Source organism: Pezoporus occidentalis, unplaced genomic scaffold (assembly GCF_034315485.1).
Source record: "Pezoporus occidentalis ecotype Australia unplaced genomic scaffold, CSIRO_AGI_Poc_V1 ctg16, whole genome shotgun sequence".
Lineage (NCBI taxonomy): Eukaryota > Metazoa > Chordata > Aves > Psittaciformes > Psittacidae > Pezoporus > Pezoporus occidentalis.
Genome location: NW_026913425.1, coordinates 3,821,385 through 3,842,500, shown reverse-complemented (window position 1 = coordinate 3,842,500; position 21,116 = coordinate 3,821,385). Strand labels below are relative to the sequence as shown.

At 34.8% G+C, this 21,116-nt stretch overlaps 1 protein-coding gene across 5 annotated transcripts in view; it reads right to left on the bottom strand.

The window, feature by feature from the left end:
• Positions 1-21,116, bottom strand: part of AP3B1 (adaptor related protein complex 3 subunit beta 1) — a 169,388-nt gene that overhangs the window by 46,146 nt on the left and 102,126 nt on the right. For all 5 annotated transcript variants that reach the window (XM_062612402.1, XM_062612403.1, XM_062612404.1 and 2 more), the window contains 5 exons: positions 19,132-19,243; positions 17,569-17,728; positions 14,698-14,872; positions 7,782-7,854; positions 6,822-6,928 (listed from right to left, as the gene is read on the bottom strand). In XM_062612402.1, coding sequence (XP_062468386.1) covers positions 6,822-6,928; positions 7,782-7,854; positions 14,698-14,872; positions 17,569-17,728; positions 19,132-19,243 — 627 coding nt within the window. The remainder of the gene's footprint in view (positions 1-6,821; positions 6,929-7,781; positions 7,855-14,697; positions 14,873-17,568; positions 17,729-19,131; positions 19,244-21,116) is intronic.

Sequence of the window (21,116 nt, the reverse complement as noted above, 5' to 3'; positions counted from 1 at the left end):
TACAGACACACCCTATTTTACACACATTACCACACTACATATTTAAAGAATAACTCTTGGAATCATCATCATGCATTACACACGCTTGTTTTTAAATACCTAGCACCAACTCTATTTACAGCAGGCCTGTTTTAAGGAGCAAAATATATGTATTTTTCATGTTGGAAAATAAAAAACAGCACTACTTTAAATTCTCTCACAGATCTAAGCATTGAATTATCAAAAAAGTTGGATCAGTTTTAAGGACAGTACTGATTTTCAACAGAAGGCAAAAAAAGATAAAGGGTCTCCCCACAGTCTAGTTATCTAAAGCAGTTTCTCTCTTTGCAAAACCTCCATCCCCTTTAAGTTCTATTTTATAAATTGGACTTTAATATTGTAATTGCAATTTACTTTGCAACTTTAGCACTTTTAAAACACAGTATTTGAACATTGGTTTAATCTTCACTCCCAAGATTATAAAACAGCAAAATAGCATTGAATCAAAAGCATTACTGTTAATCAAAGCCCCAATTATTCAGAATACAATTAATTCACAATTTGCTAACTAATTATACATAGTATAAAACTTATAACATAAATATAAATTATATAATGTAGACATTACATATAAAAGCATAAATAAAAGACCCAATCTGGAGAATATCTAGTACTAAACCACACAGTAAACAACTAAATAAATGAGATTATACCTATTAATCATAGAATAATAGAACAGTTAGGGTTGGAAAGGAGCTTAAGATCACCTAGTTCCAACCCCTCTGCCATGGGCAGGCAACCCCCCCTGCCATAGGGAGGGAACCCCTCTTAATAATATAGTGTCTCTCTCAGACTGGGCACGAGTTGGTCCAGCGCCCTGTATCACAGACTTGCTTTTGACTCAGAAGAAAGATTATGTTTGAACTTCCAAATTAAATTCTCTAATTTATTTAGAAGAAAAGAAGTTGAAGGTTCTTCTTAAATGTAGCGCTTGTTAAGTATTAATGCTTTTAATAAACGTAAGATGGGTATTTTTAAGGTTTTGACACAAATATCACAAATACTGAAAAATTAATTCCTAATTAAAGAATAAAGGTGAAATGACACTTTAAAAATGTCATAGCAGGTTTTAATTTTTTCAAGGTATCATTTTTTAAAAGTATGTGGAAGCAGCTTCTGAAAGGACATTATAACTTTCAAATTTTTGATGTAACGCATATACTATGTTAGCAATTTAAGGACACCATCTTCTACAGTAAGCTTACATGAACACAAAGAAATGAAATTAAGCATGAAAAATGAAATTAATTTGTTTCATTCCTTCTCCTGTCTTGGCAATAGTTAATATCTGCTGGTGAGCACCTACGTTCATTTGTAGATCTCCAAATTCTTTCCCCAGGTGAATAAGCATCATTATCCTCATTTTTCAGATGGAAAACTAAAAGATTAAGCTACTCCCTCCAGATCACGCAGCAAGTAGTAAGCCAAAAACAGAATTCATTTTCCATATGTAACACCCAGTTCTGTATCCACTGGACCACGCTGCCTTCCCACAAGCTTCAGTCACACCTAATTAGCTGTACAGCTGAATTTTTGTTGGCTCTAAGATAAAGTTGCTTTTTAACTCTAAAATTTAAGACTGTGCCTTTTCACTTGCTACATAGGTACAAACTTTCCCAGGCACTCTTCTGACATGGTATCTGTAGCAAGTGGTTTCAACTAAGGCTTATGTTAGTTACAAATCTTCTGCAGCACAGAGTAAGGAAAAATGGAGACAATGCAAATTCTTCAAACTGTTCCACATGGAAATAGCACAATCTTAAAAAACGAAGCTGCAGAGAAGACAACGCAAAAGTCTAAAAATATCTCGATACGCAAGTGTGGTCAACAACGTAAACAAGTTGCAAGCATGTAAAGGGATAGGATACACATGGCGTGTTTTGCTGCACACTTCCCCCTCCACCTCTCCCCAGCAAACCTTCCCAATTTCAATCTTAAAAGGAGGGCATGAGAAGGTGTGTAATGAAAACACTGCATAGGAAAAATCTCTTCAGTGATGAAACACCAGAAGAACAACAGATTTCTTATAGGAAGATGAAAAACAAGAGGGCAAACAGTAAACTACAAAAAATTAATAGAATTATATCAAGGATATCATAAGCTTGTGTTATCCTAACACAAAAGCATCTGAGAGAAGACGTGGCTAACATAGAAAACTGATTTAAAAGAACTATATTTTGTCTCAGTAAAAAAATGAAGAAGTGTCCTAAGAGGGACAGAAATATGAAACTAGTTATTTAAAAATCAATGGTAGTTAAGCACACAGACCTCTGCTATCGCAAACAATTCTACTACATCTCTTTCATGCTATTAACAAGTTAATGCTTCTTCTGATACAGCCATTTCTGAAATAAGAACTCAGACCAGAGCTTTTATGAATGATAAATGTATTTAAGCTATAAAATAATTACTGCTAACAAGGTTCTGAAAATATAAAACTCATTGAGCACACACCAGTGACTATTTGGAAGAACTCCACTTCTCTAATGCAGGGTTTTGCATTTTATGCTAACTTGTCCTGCAAGATGCACACCAGACTACAGCCATGGTATTAATCCATTGCACAATCTTTGTGTTCCCAGTACTTCTATGAAGAGATCCTTCATGCAGGAAAAGAACACACTTCAAAGTCAGTTTTAACACTTGCTATGGAATGAGAAACAGCCTAAATGGACAAAGCAACGCAAATGTTAGGAAAGTTTCCCCTGTAAAGACTACCCCCACAACCTAGAAATGGTAAAAACACCATTTAAGGTTTTCTATACTGAAAGTATCTCTAGTTGAATGTTGAGGGACATTATGTTTACTGTTTCTCAGGGAATTCTGTAAGTGTGCTCAATTTGAAATTAGATGTATTTATCACCTGGTTTGACAGGTCTGCAACTTGACCTTGACTTTTGTCAAAAGTTATTATTTCTGCTTTATGCATCACCACTCTAAAGAAGTTCTCGAAGTGGATCACATTCAACAGTTCTGTCGAAGACATGAAACAAAACGATTTACTCTTCACTTTCTGAACAGTTTCTGTGGAACTGCTAGAAGTAGGAAACAATAAAACCATCATTGGTAATTACTATCAAGAGAATATAATGAACATGCTGAATAAAACCTTAGTAAGTAAGGCGGTACCACTTCTACAATTATACCATAATTCCATATGCACAATAATAAATAACACTAAATTATTGCATCAAATATTTTTATAAATACCTCCTCACTGCAACAGCAGTTTTCCCCTCTTGCTTTTATGTGCTTTTACCACGAACTTCTCTTATTCACCCTTGACTTTTTCTCCAAATGATCGTCTACTTGGTGCAGGGGAAACAATTTTTTCCCTCAAAACCTATTCAACTCAGCCCATACTTCCACACAATTTTTGCCCCATACAACTGCTGCTACCATCAGAGCTCTTATCCAGCTGTCAATTCTTTGCACTAACACCGTGAATCATACCAAGTTTCTTGCTACCAAAGCAGTATTTCCTTTTCACTAATTTTATTTTTAAAAGTATGTGTCATTTTTACTAGTTAATTATCATATGGAGCACATTCAGGGCTTTACACATTTAAGTGAGTAATTACTTGTACATTTTTACCATCTAAAAAGCTAATGAGAAAAGAACAGGTGGTTTAGTTTTTTTTCTCATCAGCTGTGTGATGGGTAGGAAGAGATGATCACTCCCCTCTTCTGCTTCTCTCTGATACCACAGCTCTCCTCTTCCTTCTCTCAGCATTCTTGCTCGAAGTATTATTCGCTGTGGTAGGTTATAACTCTCCCAGTCGTTATGTAATTCATGAGTTTTGCTTTCAGTTCCCTCTTCTCCCACTTCATAACCCCTTTGGACAACACCTATTTTCAGTGTTTTCAGATAACAGTTTTACACTGACAATTGCAGCTTTCTCTCACCTCCTATTTTTCACAGCATCATGTCTTTAACTAGCTTTCAAACCTGCAAATGTAAGCATCTAAAACTCAGCTGACTCCAAATGCAGAGTTTCCACAGGCACTCAGGTCTGAACTTTCTTGCTTGTGCATCCTGGAAAGCCTATAGAAGCCCCTGGTGACCTCAGCTACCTGGTTTGGTTGAAACACCTGAAGAAAGACTACATGCACCAATTATCTTTTCCTGGAAAAGACCGTAATATGCATGTGTGCATTTATATGAGAGGAACATGCGCTATACGTAAACATGAATCATAAAAGCAAATTAGCCACAGGACAAAGCATTAGGTTGTGCACTGTAGTTTCTACTCAGGGATATTTAGGTTTTGTAGGTTTAAAGAGACCCATACCATTACTGTAAAACCATTCTTGTATTTATGCTTTCTATAATGTTCAGCCGCTATGAATTCGGAGTTTTAAGTTTTCCAAAACCTGTATTCAATTACAGTCCTGAATGATTTGAATAATAGACTGCCTGACATATTCCAAGATAAGTGGCTGCTACATTTCTTTGATATTAGGGTCATATACTGTACTTATCTATTTTTACTCCATGCTCTCCATTGCCTAGTAATAAATTAATTTCTCACTGTTAGTTTGGCATGTGCCCTACAGTTAAATTCATTTTCTCTCCCACTGAAGGAAGAAAAAGTTTTCTGAAGTATGACAACTATCCTCCTTATTTTTAGAATTGGTCATCACTGATTAAATTCCAAGTACTATTTTAAGATGGATATTCCCCCATGAAGTCCTAAAAGCTGTTTTTATTTTTTCATTTTATAGAAAATTATGTCTGATGGTGCTGAACGACATGTGACAACAGCTATTTATCTACTTGCACATGACTTTTTACACTATATGGATATTATCAGAACAAATAATAGAAAAAAACCCAGTTTTTAACCTTAGTGTTTAGTATTTGTTGCTTCCTGGTGCATAAAACTAAGAAAAAGACCTCATGTACATCTACAATTATTATCAATGGCAATGAAAGTTGAGCTTAGATCTGAAAACAAAATACAGCCCAAAACATGTAATACTATCCAGGCAGCAACAATTAGTTTTTATGTGATCTGGGCTGTGCGCAGGGCAGGGAGTGTGAGGAAATGTTCCAGCTAGTTACATGTTTTACCAGGAACTCGGCAGTACTGAGAGAGGCATTTTGTAGAATCAACCCTTCCATGCAGAACTTGTCCACTGTTCATCCTATACCTTCTAGCTCTTTCTATCTAACACCTCCATTTCATTGTAGCTGCCTTCTTTAGAATGGAAAGAAGCAATTTAGCAAATGAACAGTGGCAATCATGAGGAAAACAAGCATGGATGTGGGAGAGGAATGTGTTCATATACTGTCAAATAGGGAAACAGGGGGTGTTCTCAAGCATCCAACATTACCAATTGCTATCTTTACCTTACCCTCAAAGATGGTAATTCTGAAGTAAAACAAAGACACCAAAGTTATTCTTAAACTAATCCTGTGCCAGGAAAACAGATAACTGCCTGTGTTTTGAACTATCGAAGCCATAAAGGATGGCAAAGAAGCAACTGTGGGATTGCAATCACAGGAATAACAATCCAGTTGTAGTTAAACAAAGGCTTGCCACCTAATGCTGCATACTGCACTGCAAAGTAACATGGAATAGTATTTCTGGCATTTTCAGACTGTGTGACACGTGAACCACTATGCACCAGGCAAAGTGACTGCATGTCCACTGTTACTGCTCTGCTTGAAATTTAAACTGCATCACAATTTTCTTAGATAAGGCTAATACCCAACAAATAATCTTAGAGTTTACCTTTTCAACACCAAATTTAAAAGCCTGTAAATGGAAAACTGAATCATCAGCTAAGATCTTTTATTTCTTAAGTCAAATTGTTTGTGTTCATTTATGTAAGACGTATTTAATTTTGAAAAAGTACTGCTCCGAAAGTCAGCACAAAGCACCTTACCAACAATTATTAAAGTTGCAGTGTAGGTTCTAGATACCAGCCTCATTAGAAACAAGGCTAGGCTAAAAAATGCCTATGCCACTGGTATTTTTGTTTTGGTCACTCCCATCCACTTTCACAAGGGTAAGTATCCTGTGTTATACCACTGCAATTACTTATTAAATAGCAAATTTAAACTGGAAACAGAAAATGACTAAAAAAAACCTAAGCAAAAAACAATGCAGTCTATCCTTTCCCCCAACAAAGGAATGCCCTCTACCTCCATGACTTTGCTAACCTTAATTATACCTACAGTTTTGAGATTCCCTAATGGAAAGTGCTACAAAGCAGAAAGCACTAACAGAATGAATCATGACACATACTGATACACCACTGATTGTAAATCTATACCCTTTTTATTTGCACCGAGGGACTATGCTTTGTATACTCATGAAAAATTACTTCCAAGTAGCAAAACATCATAATTGGAGGCACGTATGGTAAACAAACAGGCTGAGGATTAATACGTATGTGATTTTCTTGTTTATTTGGGTAGTGTAGCAACTATTATGATTTGAAACATTTGTACAGTTTGGGTACTTAATCTGTGAATTAAAGTTTCCCTTGAGAGAGAGAAAAATATAAGATTGAAAGAGAAAGTTAGAAATCCTTGAAGGCATCCAAATCAGACAAGCAATATTCATACTTTTTTCCACATTTCAGAATATAATTATTACATACCAAAAAAAGCTGCCATACTTGCATATAAAGCAGAATTTCATACGAGATATTTGTAGGTGAAAACATTTTAAACCCCAATCATTAATGACTGCTTCAAAAGTATGTGAAATCTTAAATTAAGACCTCCTCACACATTCATCCACACAACCCATTTTTTAAAAGCTACTTACATCAATGACTGATAAAGTTGGCAGACTTAATCCCTCTAGGTCTGCTGTTAAACTTGGGGACAAAACAGCTGCTGTAGGAGCTGCCACAGGAGTTATCACAGGACAGACTAGAAATAAGAAGGCAATTGATATTTAATTTTTTAAAAAATTAAAATACTTGAAATGACAATGTGCTATTTTTATTAAGTGCAAAAAGGTTTTAAGTGTTGATACAATTATTTTATCCTTGTATATGTGTTTCTTAATAGCAGATTATTTTTTCAGACATATAGCACCAACACTCAAAATAAACAATGAAAATATAAATAAAACTGATACATAGACGTGTTATTTACATTAAAAGTATTCTGCCCTCCTTTCCGATTTTTTCCTCTATTTCAACCTTCAGCCTAATCCATACTACGCAGCACATTTTCATTTACAAGTTATGTACAAAGTACACATTAACACAATTCTAACATGTATTGCACCCAGAGAAGCACACATGAAGAATGGCACTGCAGAGCATAGCCAAAAACGAGTGCCACCTCTACCCTACCCTTCCAAGATTATATTTTACTGTTCTTCAAAATCGTGATTTTTAGCATCTTATTACAGTATCACAATGGTTCACAGATTGCAGAGATGATGTGCAAGTAACATCCATTGGCACCTGAGAAAATAAGCTCACTTTAACAAAAAACAAGTCCAAACATACAACAATTTTTAAAATAAATCTTTTATATCAATATATTCTGAATTTTGAAACCGTTTCTCAGGTCCAAACCAAACAAACAGAATCACCTATTGTAATAATTGTGCTTCAAAATAAGTTGACAGTCTAAGCTTGCTTTTTTTTTTTTGTCAGGAAGCTGCTACGATAGATGAACAGAATCAGTGTTTCACACATTTAAAATTCATTGAATTAACAGAATTGAATTTATGTCATGGGAAAAGTTAGCCTTTAATTAAGATACTTACAATCATCTAAATCTAAGAGAAACACGTCTTGTTTATTTGGAGGTTTTCTATCTTGTACTGTTTTTTCTTCTTTCTGTTAAAATATATGAATATTTAATCCTTTACAGTATCAGCAAAAAAAAACCAAAAAAACCCCAAACAATTTTAATACTTTCATGAAGCAAAGTAAATTTTCTCTGCTGTAAAAGAAAAATGCATTCATTTTCAGAGCTCAGCATTCAGAGAATTCACCGAGTAAGAAAGATTTCTTTGTACAGTTATGCTGTACAAAGCCTAAACACCACATCTGACTTACATTTACTCCTCTAAACCCCATTTTTCACTTAATAATAGTCGTTACTCAAAGAAAACACTTCATTTGAGACTATTAAAACAGAGACAGAAGCTTTTTTTTTCTTTTTGAAGACTTGGGTACTAACATTTTTGTTTCCATCTGAAAAACAGAAAAAAGTCCATTCAGTAAGAAATTTGTGTTATTTGCTCTTATCTAGGAGTATGGAATCCTGTCTGATCATCTACTGGGATTTTACTTAATTGCTGGAAGATTGACAAAACATTGATTTTTGTCTCAAAAAAAAGTTTCTATTTTAAGCCTTAGGATCAAGTTCTAATAATAATAACAATCAGCAGTACTTTATGTAAAGAGTAGAGCAGTAAGAAGAGTAATCTCAGTGACTTGGCAAATAATATTTCAATAAAATTTGTTTCAATTCAGCTAATAAGCAGTTCAAAACAAATCTAATAAGAGAGAGTATTCATGATGCATACAGAACATGACTAGACAGTGATGATTCAGGACAGAATTTAGCATGTCACAACTCAATATGGACTCCCACTGTTCATCATTTTCTTCCAATAAACCCATGGCTCAAATAGACAGTAGTCATTTATGTGATCATTACATATGGTCTTTAGATATTCTAGGAGAAGAATCTTGTGAACAGAGAATGGAAGCCACTACTTAAAAAATCATGTTTAATCAACACACTTAAATGGTCGTTACTGTTATGAATACTGAGTGTTCCACTATTGCTTATTTATCTGAAACACAAAACTCTTCTGGACAAAGGAAATTTTACAAAATATATTTTAAATGGTGCTAACGGTATTCCATTCCTTATATGCCCTGTCCAGAATTAGTGAGCAATTCTGCTTCATGAACCTCGAGTTTCATTCTGGTCACAACTACCAGATTTCATTTTTCACTTTCACTGTGATCACTGTCAAGTCATTCAGCTTCTTTAAACAATCTTTTTTTTTTTTTTTAAATAAATCATTGAAATAAGGATGAATAGTATACTTCATAAGCTACATGTTCTAGTTGAATTACTCATGTCAATGAAGTGCCAGCAAAAAGATTTCATGACAATTATTTTCATGAATTCCACATCTTTTTATAGCACCATTTGGTGAATATTTAGCCCTAAATCAGGAGTTAGGCTGTTACCTGCAGTGCTTTTACAATACACTATGTATCACAAGTTTTTTGCTAAACAACAAACTCTTAAGACATCAGAACATACTAAAAGAGAACACTGTTAAAGAAAATGCAAATATATTCACTCAATTTCTGAACTCTTTCATTCCTTATCCCCACTTATCCTTAAGACATAGTTCTATCTCCAACCATGATTAAGGTTCAAAGGTTGTTTTTAGTCAGAATTCTATATTTGCTAATTATTCCAGATGGGATATGGGATTTCTCCAATCCCTTTATTATACAGCCAATTAAAAATCTGTAAAAAGTGGCTCAACCACATGAGAGGCTATAGCACAAAGATGAGAATTTTGAATATGCTTCAGTTCTGCAAATGGCAGCATTGCTAGGTCAAGATGTTTAAAAAAATTAGGACTCAGAGGCAAGAAATCCTCTTACTGTTAACCTGTTTACTAAAGACAAATAAGATGGGACATTCTATGTCACAAATAACACCAACAGAATGCTTCAGTTTGTTTTTTCCTGTTATTCATTTTGCCATTCTATTGCAGTTATTAAGTTAGTTGTTACAAAGCTTGATATAGAAAATGCATTTCTGATATACTACATAATTCAGCTTTAAAAACGGGGAAAAATCCTTCAAGCGAATTTATTTGTTATACTTCAAAACAAAATAAAATGGTCCTAAGATAAGGGACAAGTACAGAATCATTACATCAAGGTAATGCATGTTAAGAAAACCTTTCACTGCACACTATCAGAATACTGTACTTACATACATCAGTTTACTGTAACAAAAAACAACCAAACAAAAAAAACCCAACCAAACCAGCCACAAACCAAAAAACCCCACCATCTGGGAAATATAAAATTGCATGCTAACTAAATCAAGATAAAACTAACATTAAGTATGATCACACCTTATTTTCTACTTCAGTCAAGTGTGTCAAGCTTAAATAAATACTCAGCTACTTATATGTGTACACATGCTAAACACACACATAAACATATTTTTATATGAATATTTCTAAATAGATGAGTGCATATATATTGTGCTCAATTCTGTACAAGACACCAAAGAAATCTATTTACAGGAGTCTTGCCTATTACAAACAGGATTATTTTTAATACACTTTTTCCAAGAAAAGAAAATTGACTGGCTTTCTAGGAATAATGAGTAGCCAATGACTGCAACAAACACTACCAACACATATTTCTATTGAATGAAAAAGGCTCTGCATTCTAAATCAAGACAATAAAAAGACTCTGACGTGTCTGGCATTTCTTTGGAACATATTTTTTAATCTTTTTTTCTTAAAACTATGTCTACACTATAACCCAAACAGTTTCCTACCATAAGAGCCCACTATGGGAAAAGCAGAATACTAAACAAAGAAGTTAAGCTATATACCATCAAACATTTCTCCATTTGCAATTCATCTTGGTAATAGAGATAGAACCTGGTAAATGCATATAGAACTTGAAGCAGGAGATTTCTCTTGCTCAATGCATAATTCATGTACTCCGCCTGCAAAGTGTGTAAAATGAGAATTTCACACCGCAGCATGAGCCATGGAGCTGCAGAGAAAAGGCAGATGAAATCATATTTTGCTGTGCAATTTTATTTCTTATCCTCCCAATATTTATACAAAACCATCACTGACAATCCAAATGCATTGACAGATCACCCACTGTTTCCATTGTGTTAGCACTTGAAAAGAGATCAGGCAGAAAGATAGACAATTTGTTTTTGTATATTTTTTAAATAGTGGATCAGGTTTTTAACAGCTGAGTGACTGTATTATACCTATATAAGGAGGTCAACAGTAGCTGATTTTAAAATCTCACTGTAGAGACACCTACTTATACATGCATCATCTGCAAATCTGCATTTTAGCTCTATAGTATTTATGCTTAAAGTATAATATGTATCTGAACACCTCAAACTATCCATATTTCAAAATAATATAGAACACTGCAGTACAAGAGAGTGACTTTTCTATTCACTCAATTACAGTGAGCACAACAGCTTTTACAAAATGATTCTTTAAGAAAAAATACAATAATATATGCAGAAAAAAAACCCTGAAATTTTTGTAACCAATTTTAATGTTAATAAATGCATGGATGTATGCACAAATTAAGCTCCCACGTGAGTGTAATCGAACCTTTTTAATGATGAAAATTCTGTTGAAAATGGCAATGGCACCCAACAAAACACATCCACATACATGTAGCATACATCATTTGGGCAAACTGAGAAACAATAAAAATAGAGCCTACTAACTACTCCTCTCATCAATATGCAATTCAGAAAATAATTTGTTTTATTTAAAAGGAAAGGAAATCCTAATGAATCATCTCCCCATATATACTGACAGAATTAAGAACACCCTGTAGCAGAATAATAGAAGTAAGTAATAGTTTTTCCAATAAAATTCTACCAGAATGAAATCACGTGTTTATGAGAGCCTGGCTGAAACCATCTGCTTCCTGGGTAGCCTGAAAAGAAGTCAGGTAAGAAATAGAAAAGTTCCAAGATTTTCCTGTAAATAAAATAAACATGGTGGTTCTTGTAAAATGTACCTCAAAATAAAGGCTCAAAACAAAACTGAAAAAGAAATGTACCTCAAAACAAGACCCCGCTGTATTCTGGTGCCCTCCACATAGGAGGGACACAGGCCTGCCCACAGGAGGGCCACAAAGATGATAACAGAGCTAAAGCACCTCTCCTAAGAAGACAGGCTGAGAGAGTTGGGCTTGTCCAGCCCACAGAAGAGAAGGTTCTAGGGACACTTCTAGGGCAGCTTCCAGTACCTAAAGGGGCTTACAAGAAACCTGGAGGGACTTCTTACAAATGAATGTAGTGACAGGACAAAGGGGAATGGCTTAAAAGTGAAACAGGAGAGAGTTACATAGACATTAGCAAGAAATCTTTTACTATGAGGGTGGTGAGGTACCGGAACAGGCTGCCCAGAGACGCTGTTGCTGCCCCATCCCTGGAAGTGTTTAAGGCCAGGTTGGATGGGGCTTTAAACAATCTGGTCTAGTAGAAAGTGACCCTACCCAAGGTCTCTTCCAACCCAAACCATTCAATGATTCTATGATCTTTAATGCTCTTCATAGTTCATTATCAGTTGCTTCTTAATCAAGTAAGCTTTCAGGACTACTGTAGCATTCTTTCTCTTAAAATCCAAGGGCTTGACAATTTTCCATTGACATCAACAAAATCCTAAGCTTCTTGGGCATTCGTACTATTCAGCGTGTTTGACTTCATGCATTTTTGACTGCTGTTTTAAAATACAAAAAGTTTCTTTATGCTAGTAGTCCTCAAATATCGTGTGAAAGAACAAGACAGGTTTACATAACTGTAGAGAAAGAAATCATGGACAATGGCGCTGATACCCTGAGAAAAATGGACAATGCAGCACAGAGCAGCCATTACTCTCTGAACATGGTGTTGCTTTGGCTGCTCAAAACTAAGCATGTCAGAGGACCTACTAGTTTCTGGTGAAAAAAAGACTGTGCTAATATTAGAAGCTGCTGTTAGAATTATTTAACATCCCATCTAGTGCCAAAGGGGTTTACTCTGAGAAGATTTAGGTTGTATTTCTTGTGTGACTATTTTTTAGCAAGATTCAGTTTGCCTACTCTACTAGAAAAAACTCTGTCATAGATGCATTATCCAGTGTGGTATTTGGGAAGGAATCAATGACCAAAATGTAGAAACACAGCTCCACTTCTCAAATGCTATAGTCTCACTTCATCTTTTGTTCTACTTGATAAAGAAGGGAATAGATTAAAAATTAAGGTTACTACACAGAATTCCTACACAGAGCTATAAAGTTAGAAAACAAAGACCATGGACAACACAATTTCAACATTTAGAGAAACAGAGAACCTTATTTCCTCAATTAAAAGAAATGCACACTGAAACAGCTTAATAAAGTTACAGCCTTCCCTCTTAATTTTTCAAGACACACCTGTCCACCAGCTTCTACAATTGCATCAAATGCGACAAACAATGACTGTTTTGATTATTCATCATTCTATACAGTAATCCTGAATGAAATGTCTTGGCTTAATCCAAAATCAGAGTATTAATTTTCAAAGCCACATATTGGTATTAAAATGGAAACTTTTGAGCTACAGTTCTACCTTTTTTTTTTTTTTTAAATACATAGAAATAAATGCACAAGAAATATTCGACAACAAAAAAGTAAGTTTCAGAAATTTTTACTCTTCTACCTTATAGATTAAGCACAAATTTCTCCATTTAATTATTTTTTAAATGAAAGGTAGAGACTCAGAAACCAATTCATGCTATAAGCTTTAGCTTCATAATGGTAGCTTGAATACAGTGAGCTTTTAACCTCTTTTTCTTTACTAAGGTAAGGAATTAAATCTAAATTGACACATGAATGGTTCTGTGGAACATTTTTGCTTCTTCAAACATTTCCAAATCCAATTTTAAAAAGATACATTTGAAAGTTTTCTACTTCATCAATGTTGTAAGAAAGATAATACAATTTGAAGTAACGCAACGAGTTTTAAGCTTTATTCCTATCAGAGACAAGCAATAAAAAGTTAATTACTCTTAAGAATACTCATTCTACAATTTATGTAAACACCTCAAGTACAGATGCATGAACAGAACCACTTTTAATTTTAATAGGAAATTTTAAAAGCAGCTAGTGGTTCTATTACAATGTCTTCAAACTCTCAAGAAACAATATACTAACATTTGTTTCTTGGTTTTGCTCACTGTCAGATACAGGTTCTCTAGTAATCATACTTCAAGATAATAGTCATCCCAAATCAGAATATTACTTTTGCAAACTACCCTGCTTTCATTAAAAAATAATAATGTTCTATTATTCTTCATGTATCTGAAGTAAAAATAGAATTAAAACAGAAATATTCTTTTCATTTTAAAATATTCTTATTTGCTTTACCTACCAAACTACTCATAGCAGCCTTCCAGTATCTAAAGGGGGGCCTATAGGGATGCTGGGGAGGGACTCTTCTTTAGGGACTGTAGTGACAGGACAAGGGGTAACGGGTTAAAACTTAAACCGGGGAAGTTTAGATTGGATATAAGGAAGAAGTTCTTTCCTGTTAGGGTGGCGAGGCACTGGAATGGGTTGCCAAGGGAGGTTGTGAACGCTCTGTCCCTGGCTGTGTTCAAGACTAGGTTGGATGAAGCCTTGGGTGATATGGTTTAGTGTGAGGTGTCCCTGCCCATGGCAGGGGGGTTGGAACTAGCTGATCTAAAGGTCCTTTCCAACTCTAACTATTCTATGATTCTATGAATGTTGATCTTTCTATGAAAGGTCAAAATTTTTTTTCAGACATTCTGGGTTTTTAGATAGCCATAAAACCACTACTATCTCCATTCCTGCAGAAAGAAACACATATGGAGGGTTAGATGCATCTTCCCATTATTTTATAGGGCATTTAAAAAAAAACTTATTTTACCTTACTAGTGGTAGTACTTCTTGATTTTCCAGACTCAGAGTCACTTTTAGAATCTGATTCTGACTTGGAATCTGAAGAACTTTCTTCTGATGAAGCAGATTCCGTAACAGAGGAACTGGATGTGCTTAACTTTTTGGAGTTCCCCTTTGCTTTCTTTTCAGTGTCCTCTGAATCACTACATATTAAGAAAACACAACTTAAGAGACTTGTAAAACCACCAAAGTAATCTGCTTAGGCAAGATATCATGTTAACATTTTGAAGTTTTTTTAAAAGGACTTTTAATCAGTATTTGTTTACGATAAAAGCTCAGCTGTTACACAAGAAATCATCACATATAATCTAAGCCAATGAAACAGCCAAACAAAAATGTGAACATTAAATATTAAAATTATTTGCATGCATAGTGCTTGGGACATTTCAGAAAGAAGTGCAGACACCCTTTTATATAAATAAACTTTCAGTCTATTCCACCTATGATTAACAGAATCTTGAAGGGTTATAAGATGTTTTTGCAAAGTAATGTTGCTTAAAAAAAAATAAAATCAATGCATTGAATTTATTTCTTCATTAATTCTTCTAAATGAAACATCCTAGAAATAAGACCTGTAATGTCTACCAATATTTCAACCCATTAAAGGGTTTATACAGAAGAGCTACTACATTCTGAAACCTCTGGTCATATTGAGTACTTTACAGCAATGGACTTCAGACACACTATTCTTCCCACAGTAAAGTTCTGTTCACCCTGGCAATGTTGTATTATGTTGCTCTGCACTAACAGCTACTGAATATTATTAAACTCTGCCTTCTTTGCTTCTAATAACACTATAATTGCCAATTATAGATCACCATTTTGTCTCGGGGTGGGGGAGCTACCACCTAGAATTACCACAATAAATGAAAATTGTTCTCTAATAATTATCATGAAGCAGGTAAATTAGTGTTGCATATAGAAAAAAAACCCTCTGTTCTTGGCCCTGCAGGCAACCATTTTACACTTCCAAATCAGGTGTTTCATATACCACCTGATTCAGCTACTGCCCCAAGACAATAAATTGGTTACTAAAGTGCTTGAAGGGTAACAAGGTCAACAATAATTAAACAAATCCAGACCACTCAACTACTAAGAGTCCCTCTGGACTCAAATTAAGTTGTTACACATTTCTGCTTAGCTTTAGAAGCAGTAGAAAAGAATGTACTATGCTGCATTACTGTTTGAGATAGCAGTGATTTTAGAAGGGAAAAAGAGGAGAACCGAAAACATGACAGAAAGAAAAATAGGGCAATGCCTTCCTCCTCTCAAGAGCTATTCAGGACTGAATTGCCCAAATAATGTTCAATCAAAATTATTAAAAATCAGTATTAACATTTAAGCCATGCTGATATTGCCTACCTATGTAACTGAAGTTGAAATCAATCCTGCAAATTCTAGTGAAAAGCATTATATTTGGAAAACAAGAAACTTGAAGCTGTCAAAGCTAAAACTGAAAGAATACACACTTCACAAAAAATAATCCAGTGTAGCAGACCTGATTATTAAAATCATGGTGAAAAAACAGGTACTATTAAAATCAAAATTACATTTAAATTTGACAACTTTTAAAAACTTGGTTGAGCTCAATGAACTAAACATAAAAATTCACTAAACACCATTTAAATTCTCTTATTCATGATGTATAACACAGATACTGACAAAATTATCTACATTTCCTTCATTGCCACTGAAAAGAAACTCTAGTTGCATCAACAAAGAAGTTATGGTGAACACATTATATAAACGCAGTTAAGTTGGTTTTCAGCAATTGCTCTTCACTTATCTCTAAGACTAGATGTGAAGACTAAAGTGTTACTTTATTATACATCAGCCACTTTTGATGGGTAATCACTGTTTACCTTACTGCTTAAAATTTCAGATGTTATTCTAATAAAAAGAATTTACTGGTAACTAGATCTTTAACTTTGCAATGATGAAAAGCCTGTATTAATTTAACCTACAGATTTCATTTGTTCTGAACAGGAAAAACAATATAAATCACTTTTAAAATCATTAAATCCTGACTTAAATTAATAAAGTCATAATTAGGGCATTACGCTGTGTTTGTTATGGAAGTGGCAAGGCAAGCTGCTTTAATTATTGTCTGTAATAAAAGGAGCAGAGTGTGTACTGCGCCCCAATCAGCGCTGTCAGCCACGACTGAGCTGAGCTGCAAACTCATCAAGTGAGCTGGCAGCAGACTACAGAGTAAAGGGTGATCATGTCTGCAGAGGCCACATGCTGACAGCAGTGGAAGAAACAGATTCACACAATCCAAGGTATTAGCCCCAATTACTCAAAATTTTAATGATACTTTAATACATGATAATATTGTTGATAATGGCCAATCTCAAAAAGCGCTAACACTTAAATATCATGACCGTTTCCCTTCACAGCCCTTGCCTCGAATATTTGGATCATAATCTTTTTAATATAATATTATTTAGAAAAATCAATTGTCTTAGTTATATAATGGCAAAGTGTTGAAGGACTTAATTTTACTCTCAGCAAAATTGCTGCAAAAGGTCATTATGTGTTTCACACAACTGTTTGATCGCTTATTCAGCCTCCCAAGGTTACATCAATTTTTAAAAAGCCACCCAAGATTTTACTGAAGTCAGAAATTAATTCCAAACTAAGAGTAGTCTGATTAATATGAAAATATAAACCCTGTTCATACACTGACTATTACTGACATACACTGAAACAGGTGACATCATTTCTTGGCCTTTACACCCCCCAAAAAGCCTAATTAACTGCTTAGAAGACTGTTTATAGGAAGCATGGTTAACAGCTAGCATCACAAAAAATTAAAAACATAGAGATGTATACCTACCTTTCATTAGCAGCTCTAGATGTTTTCTTTGCAGTACTTTCTTTGCTGCCTGATTCACTGTCACTTGATTCTTCACTGGGAGAGGAGCTCCCACCACTCTCATTGCTGCTGCTTTCCTCTTTATCATCTTCTTCCTCACTTTCACTGCCAGTCTCACCCTCTGAAATAAAACCAACTCTTACATTCTTTTTCTTAATATCTTACCTAGTAAGTATTTTAGGAATCCAAGTTTGTTAAAATAAAACAATGTTTTAGGATTTTACAATCCAATTGAAAGCTTTAGCATTATTTCCTCTGTGTCAACAGCAGGTAGGACAGTAACTTTCTCCCGACATTCACAAAATTTTGTTGGTTAAAGCCCTGTCCTCTTCAGCCTATATACTTTAGCAAATTAGAAAGCCAAATAATAAACTAATTGCATGTGGCTCTTCAAAATTACATAACCCTTCCAGAAGTCAGAGATGACCTCAGATTCTCTAACCTATACATACACTTCAGTGCAAGATTATCTTTTCAAACAACTGCCTAATTAGGCTCTTGAATACTGATAATGATGACTGAATCACTGATTCGTCAATCATATAGTTACCAAATATTCAAATATCTGAAGTGACTATATTCCTATCTTGCTTCAGACATCATTAATTTTAGTGATACAATTCTTAGGCACTTCTGCATACTCTGTTTAGAAATGAGAGGGAAGAACCTCTGTTCAGATTTTAAGGTGCCCTTCTTCCATTCAACTAAATGGAACAATTCTTTAAAGTCTCTAATGTTAAACATTTTGTGTGCCTCAAGTCTGGACCTGGGAGAATGATGTTCTTCATTACACTTGAACTATATTACACCTACTGAAATGGCTGTCTTGGGGAACTGCCTGTCCAGCATTAAGATATCTGGAGACTGGTCAAAGGAACCTTTGCTCACTGAACTTAAACAGCCGATGTCAGTTATTTTCTCCATCATGACTCCCATTATAATAAATAGAAAACATCGTGTCAAACTTGAGAGCAATACTATAACACAATTTACTGAATAAACCCCATCAAAGACTACAGAGTTAAAGAAGTTTGGCCATTCATTTAACAGAGCAGCACATGATATCCAAATAGTACTTCACCCGTGATGAAATCCAAAAAACCACCCAAGCCTTACAGTTCCCAACAAACAAGGATATGGGCATTTTTCCCCCCAAAAGTTAGGTGCCTTTAGTTTTACTTGGAGTTACAAACTCGCATCACTCTTACTAGACTCAAAGCAGGATGAAAATAGCATGCCAGCTTTTTTATCTGGGAAACAAAGCAAAGTAATTCGTTCAATAAACACACAAGACCTGTCTGTATTAGTTATTGCTAATTTTGCAGTACTGCTAATACATCACTGTATTCACTGTAGCTGTGTATGCACTCATTTTCAGTGAACTTTTGCCTCTGATTTCCTTATTTTATATACAGCTCTGGATTTTTTTTTTTTGCAACTTTTTCAATTTTTTTAAGCAGAGGTCCGTTCTGAAGATACGGTTCTTCAGGCAGCAAAGATGCAAGTTGCTTTCCAAATACCTACCTGATGAATTGGTACCAGCAGACTCATCTTCCTCCTCTTCTGATTCAGAGTAAAACTTTTCAGTAGGTTTCACTTTCTTTGGTTTACCCAGAATTCCAGTCCATTCCTTTGCCTGTAAATACATTTCAATGTAAGTTTACTTTTACCACCAGCAATACAAAAAAGATACACATGGCCAAGAAAAACACTTGCAGTAGAAGTATTCAGCAGTTCCTAAATAAATCCTGTAAACAAGTGAAGAGAAACTAGTAAACTTCTCTTACTTTACACAAACAGGAGAACCAGAATTTTTGTATGTACCTATAAAAGGTGGGATATGTCTATTAGAGAATCTAGAAAAAGATTTACTAAGGCAGATTAAAAGCATCAGTAATCATATATATATTTTATGCCAAAAGAACCTGAAGTCTGAGAGTTTTATCTCTAGATACAGCTAAGTTTAGCCTATCACTAGAATGAAGGGTAAATATGGCTAATCGCCACCTTTATAATCCCAAATTTTAAGGAGAAAACAGAAGTTGACCCAGTAAGCAGCAGAAGTTCCAGCAACCACAGAGGAATTGTATTTCACTTTCTTTGCAATTCTCCAAATAAAAGTAACTCTTACCACCAAGAGAATACCAGAATGCGTCAATACTTTGGCCATACTTTTTTTTCTTTCTGTATTCCCCTGTACTACTAGAGAGCAAAACAAAAACTCAGGCTAGCAAAAAACATCTGAACAAATAGGCAGAAAACTATACATGGTGTGATACAGGTCTGCTTCAGTGACTGCTGTGATCTGGAATAAGATGAACTTTTGAAAGAGCTCTAACAGCAACCTGCAATGGTGTATGGCTCTAGAGACACATTGGTTTCCTCTCCAACACCAAAAGCTGCTAATGCTTTCTGATGTTTCACCCAGCAACTGGCATTTTAAAAGGCCAATATTCTTTTGGATGTAAATGACAGTTTAACTCAAGCTTCACTCATATACATTGCGGAGGCATACAGTAAAATTCATGACAATGAGTAGACTCTCCAAAGAATATACCTGGGGCGGAGGAAAAAAAAAACAAAAAAGGAAAGGATTTTCATGTTTGGTTTGAGATTAAATGACTGGAGGGAGATGTTTTCTATTATCTTGTACATGGATGTTACTCCATTTGATCAATTTCCTGCAAAATGTTTTTTTTTGGAGGGGGCACAAAGGCACCTTTACATGTTCTTTTGTGCCAACCCTATCATTTATAGTTCTCCATTTGAGCTGAATGCCTTCAGATTCTTCCCATAAAAGCTTTCAGAAGTCTGTACACAAATACCTCTTTTCCTGAAATGTATATAAGAAGGCGGACAAGTAACATTAAAGTACAAAGGGGAAATGCTTGTTCTACCACATTTCTGTTCACTGGTTTCTGCAAGTTACACCTACTTTTTAGAATCTTCTCTACATTCTATGCCTAACATCTTATTTGCAAATTAATTCATGTGCAATTAACTGTAGAAGTTGGTTCATGACAAGGACCATGTGCTTTTCTGGGTATACCTATTACAATGACATACCTCTGGAATCACACTATATTCCAATACATTTACATTTCTGTTACTGTTTAATAGCTTTTAGTGACATTTAGTAGGATGCTGGAATCTGAGGCATAAATCACAGCTTTGGTACCACAACATAACTTTGCCTCAGAGTTTACAGTCCAGTAACAAAAAGCTATTGACAGTAGAAGACCAGCCATGTAACGTCAACAAATGATTTGAATGCACTAAAAGGTGACATTTTTCTATTATAAACTTTCATAATTACCTCCAGATGATGTGAAACGTAACACTGGTCTCTTTGAAACTTTAAATTTCCAAACAGTTTCCTTCCCTGCTGCTGCCTTTTGTTTATATTACCTTTTTTCTTTTCTGTTTAGACTTGGATTTGTACACAACTACTCATCTACTTTAGTAGGTGTTACACTCATCATTAACAACATCTAACAAACTACAGCACA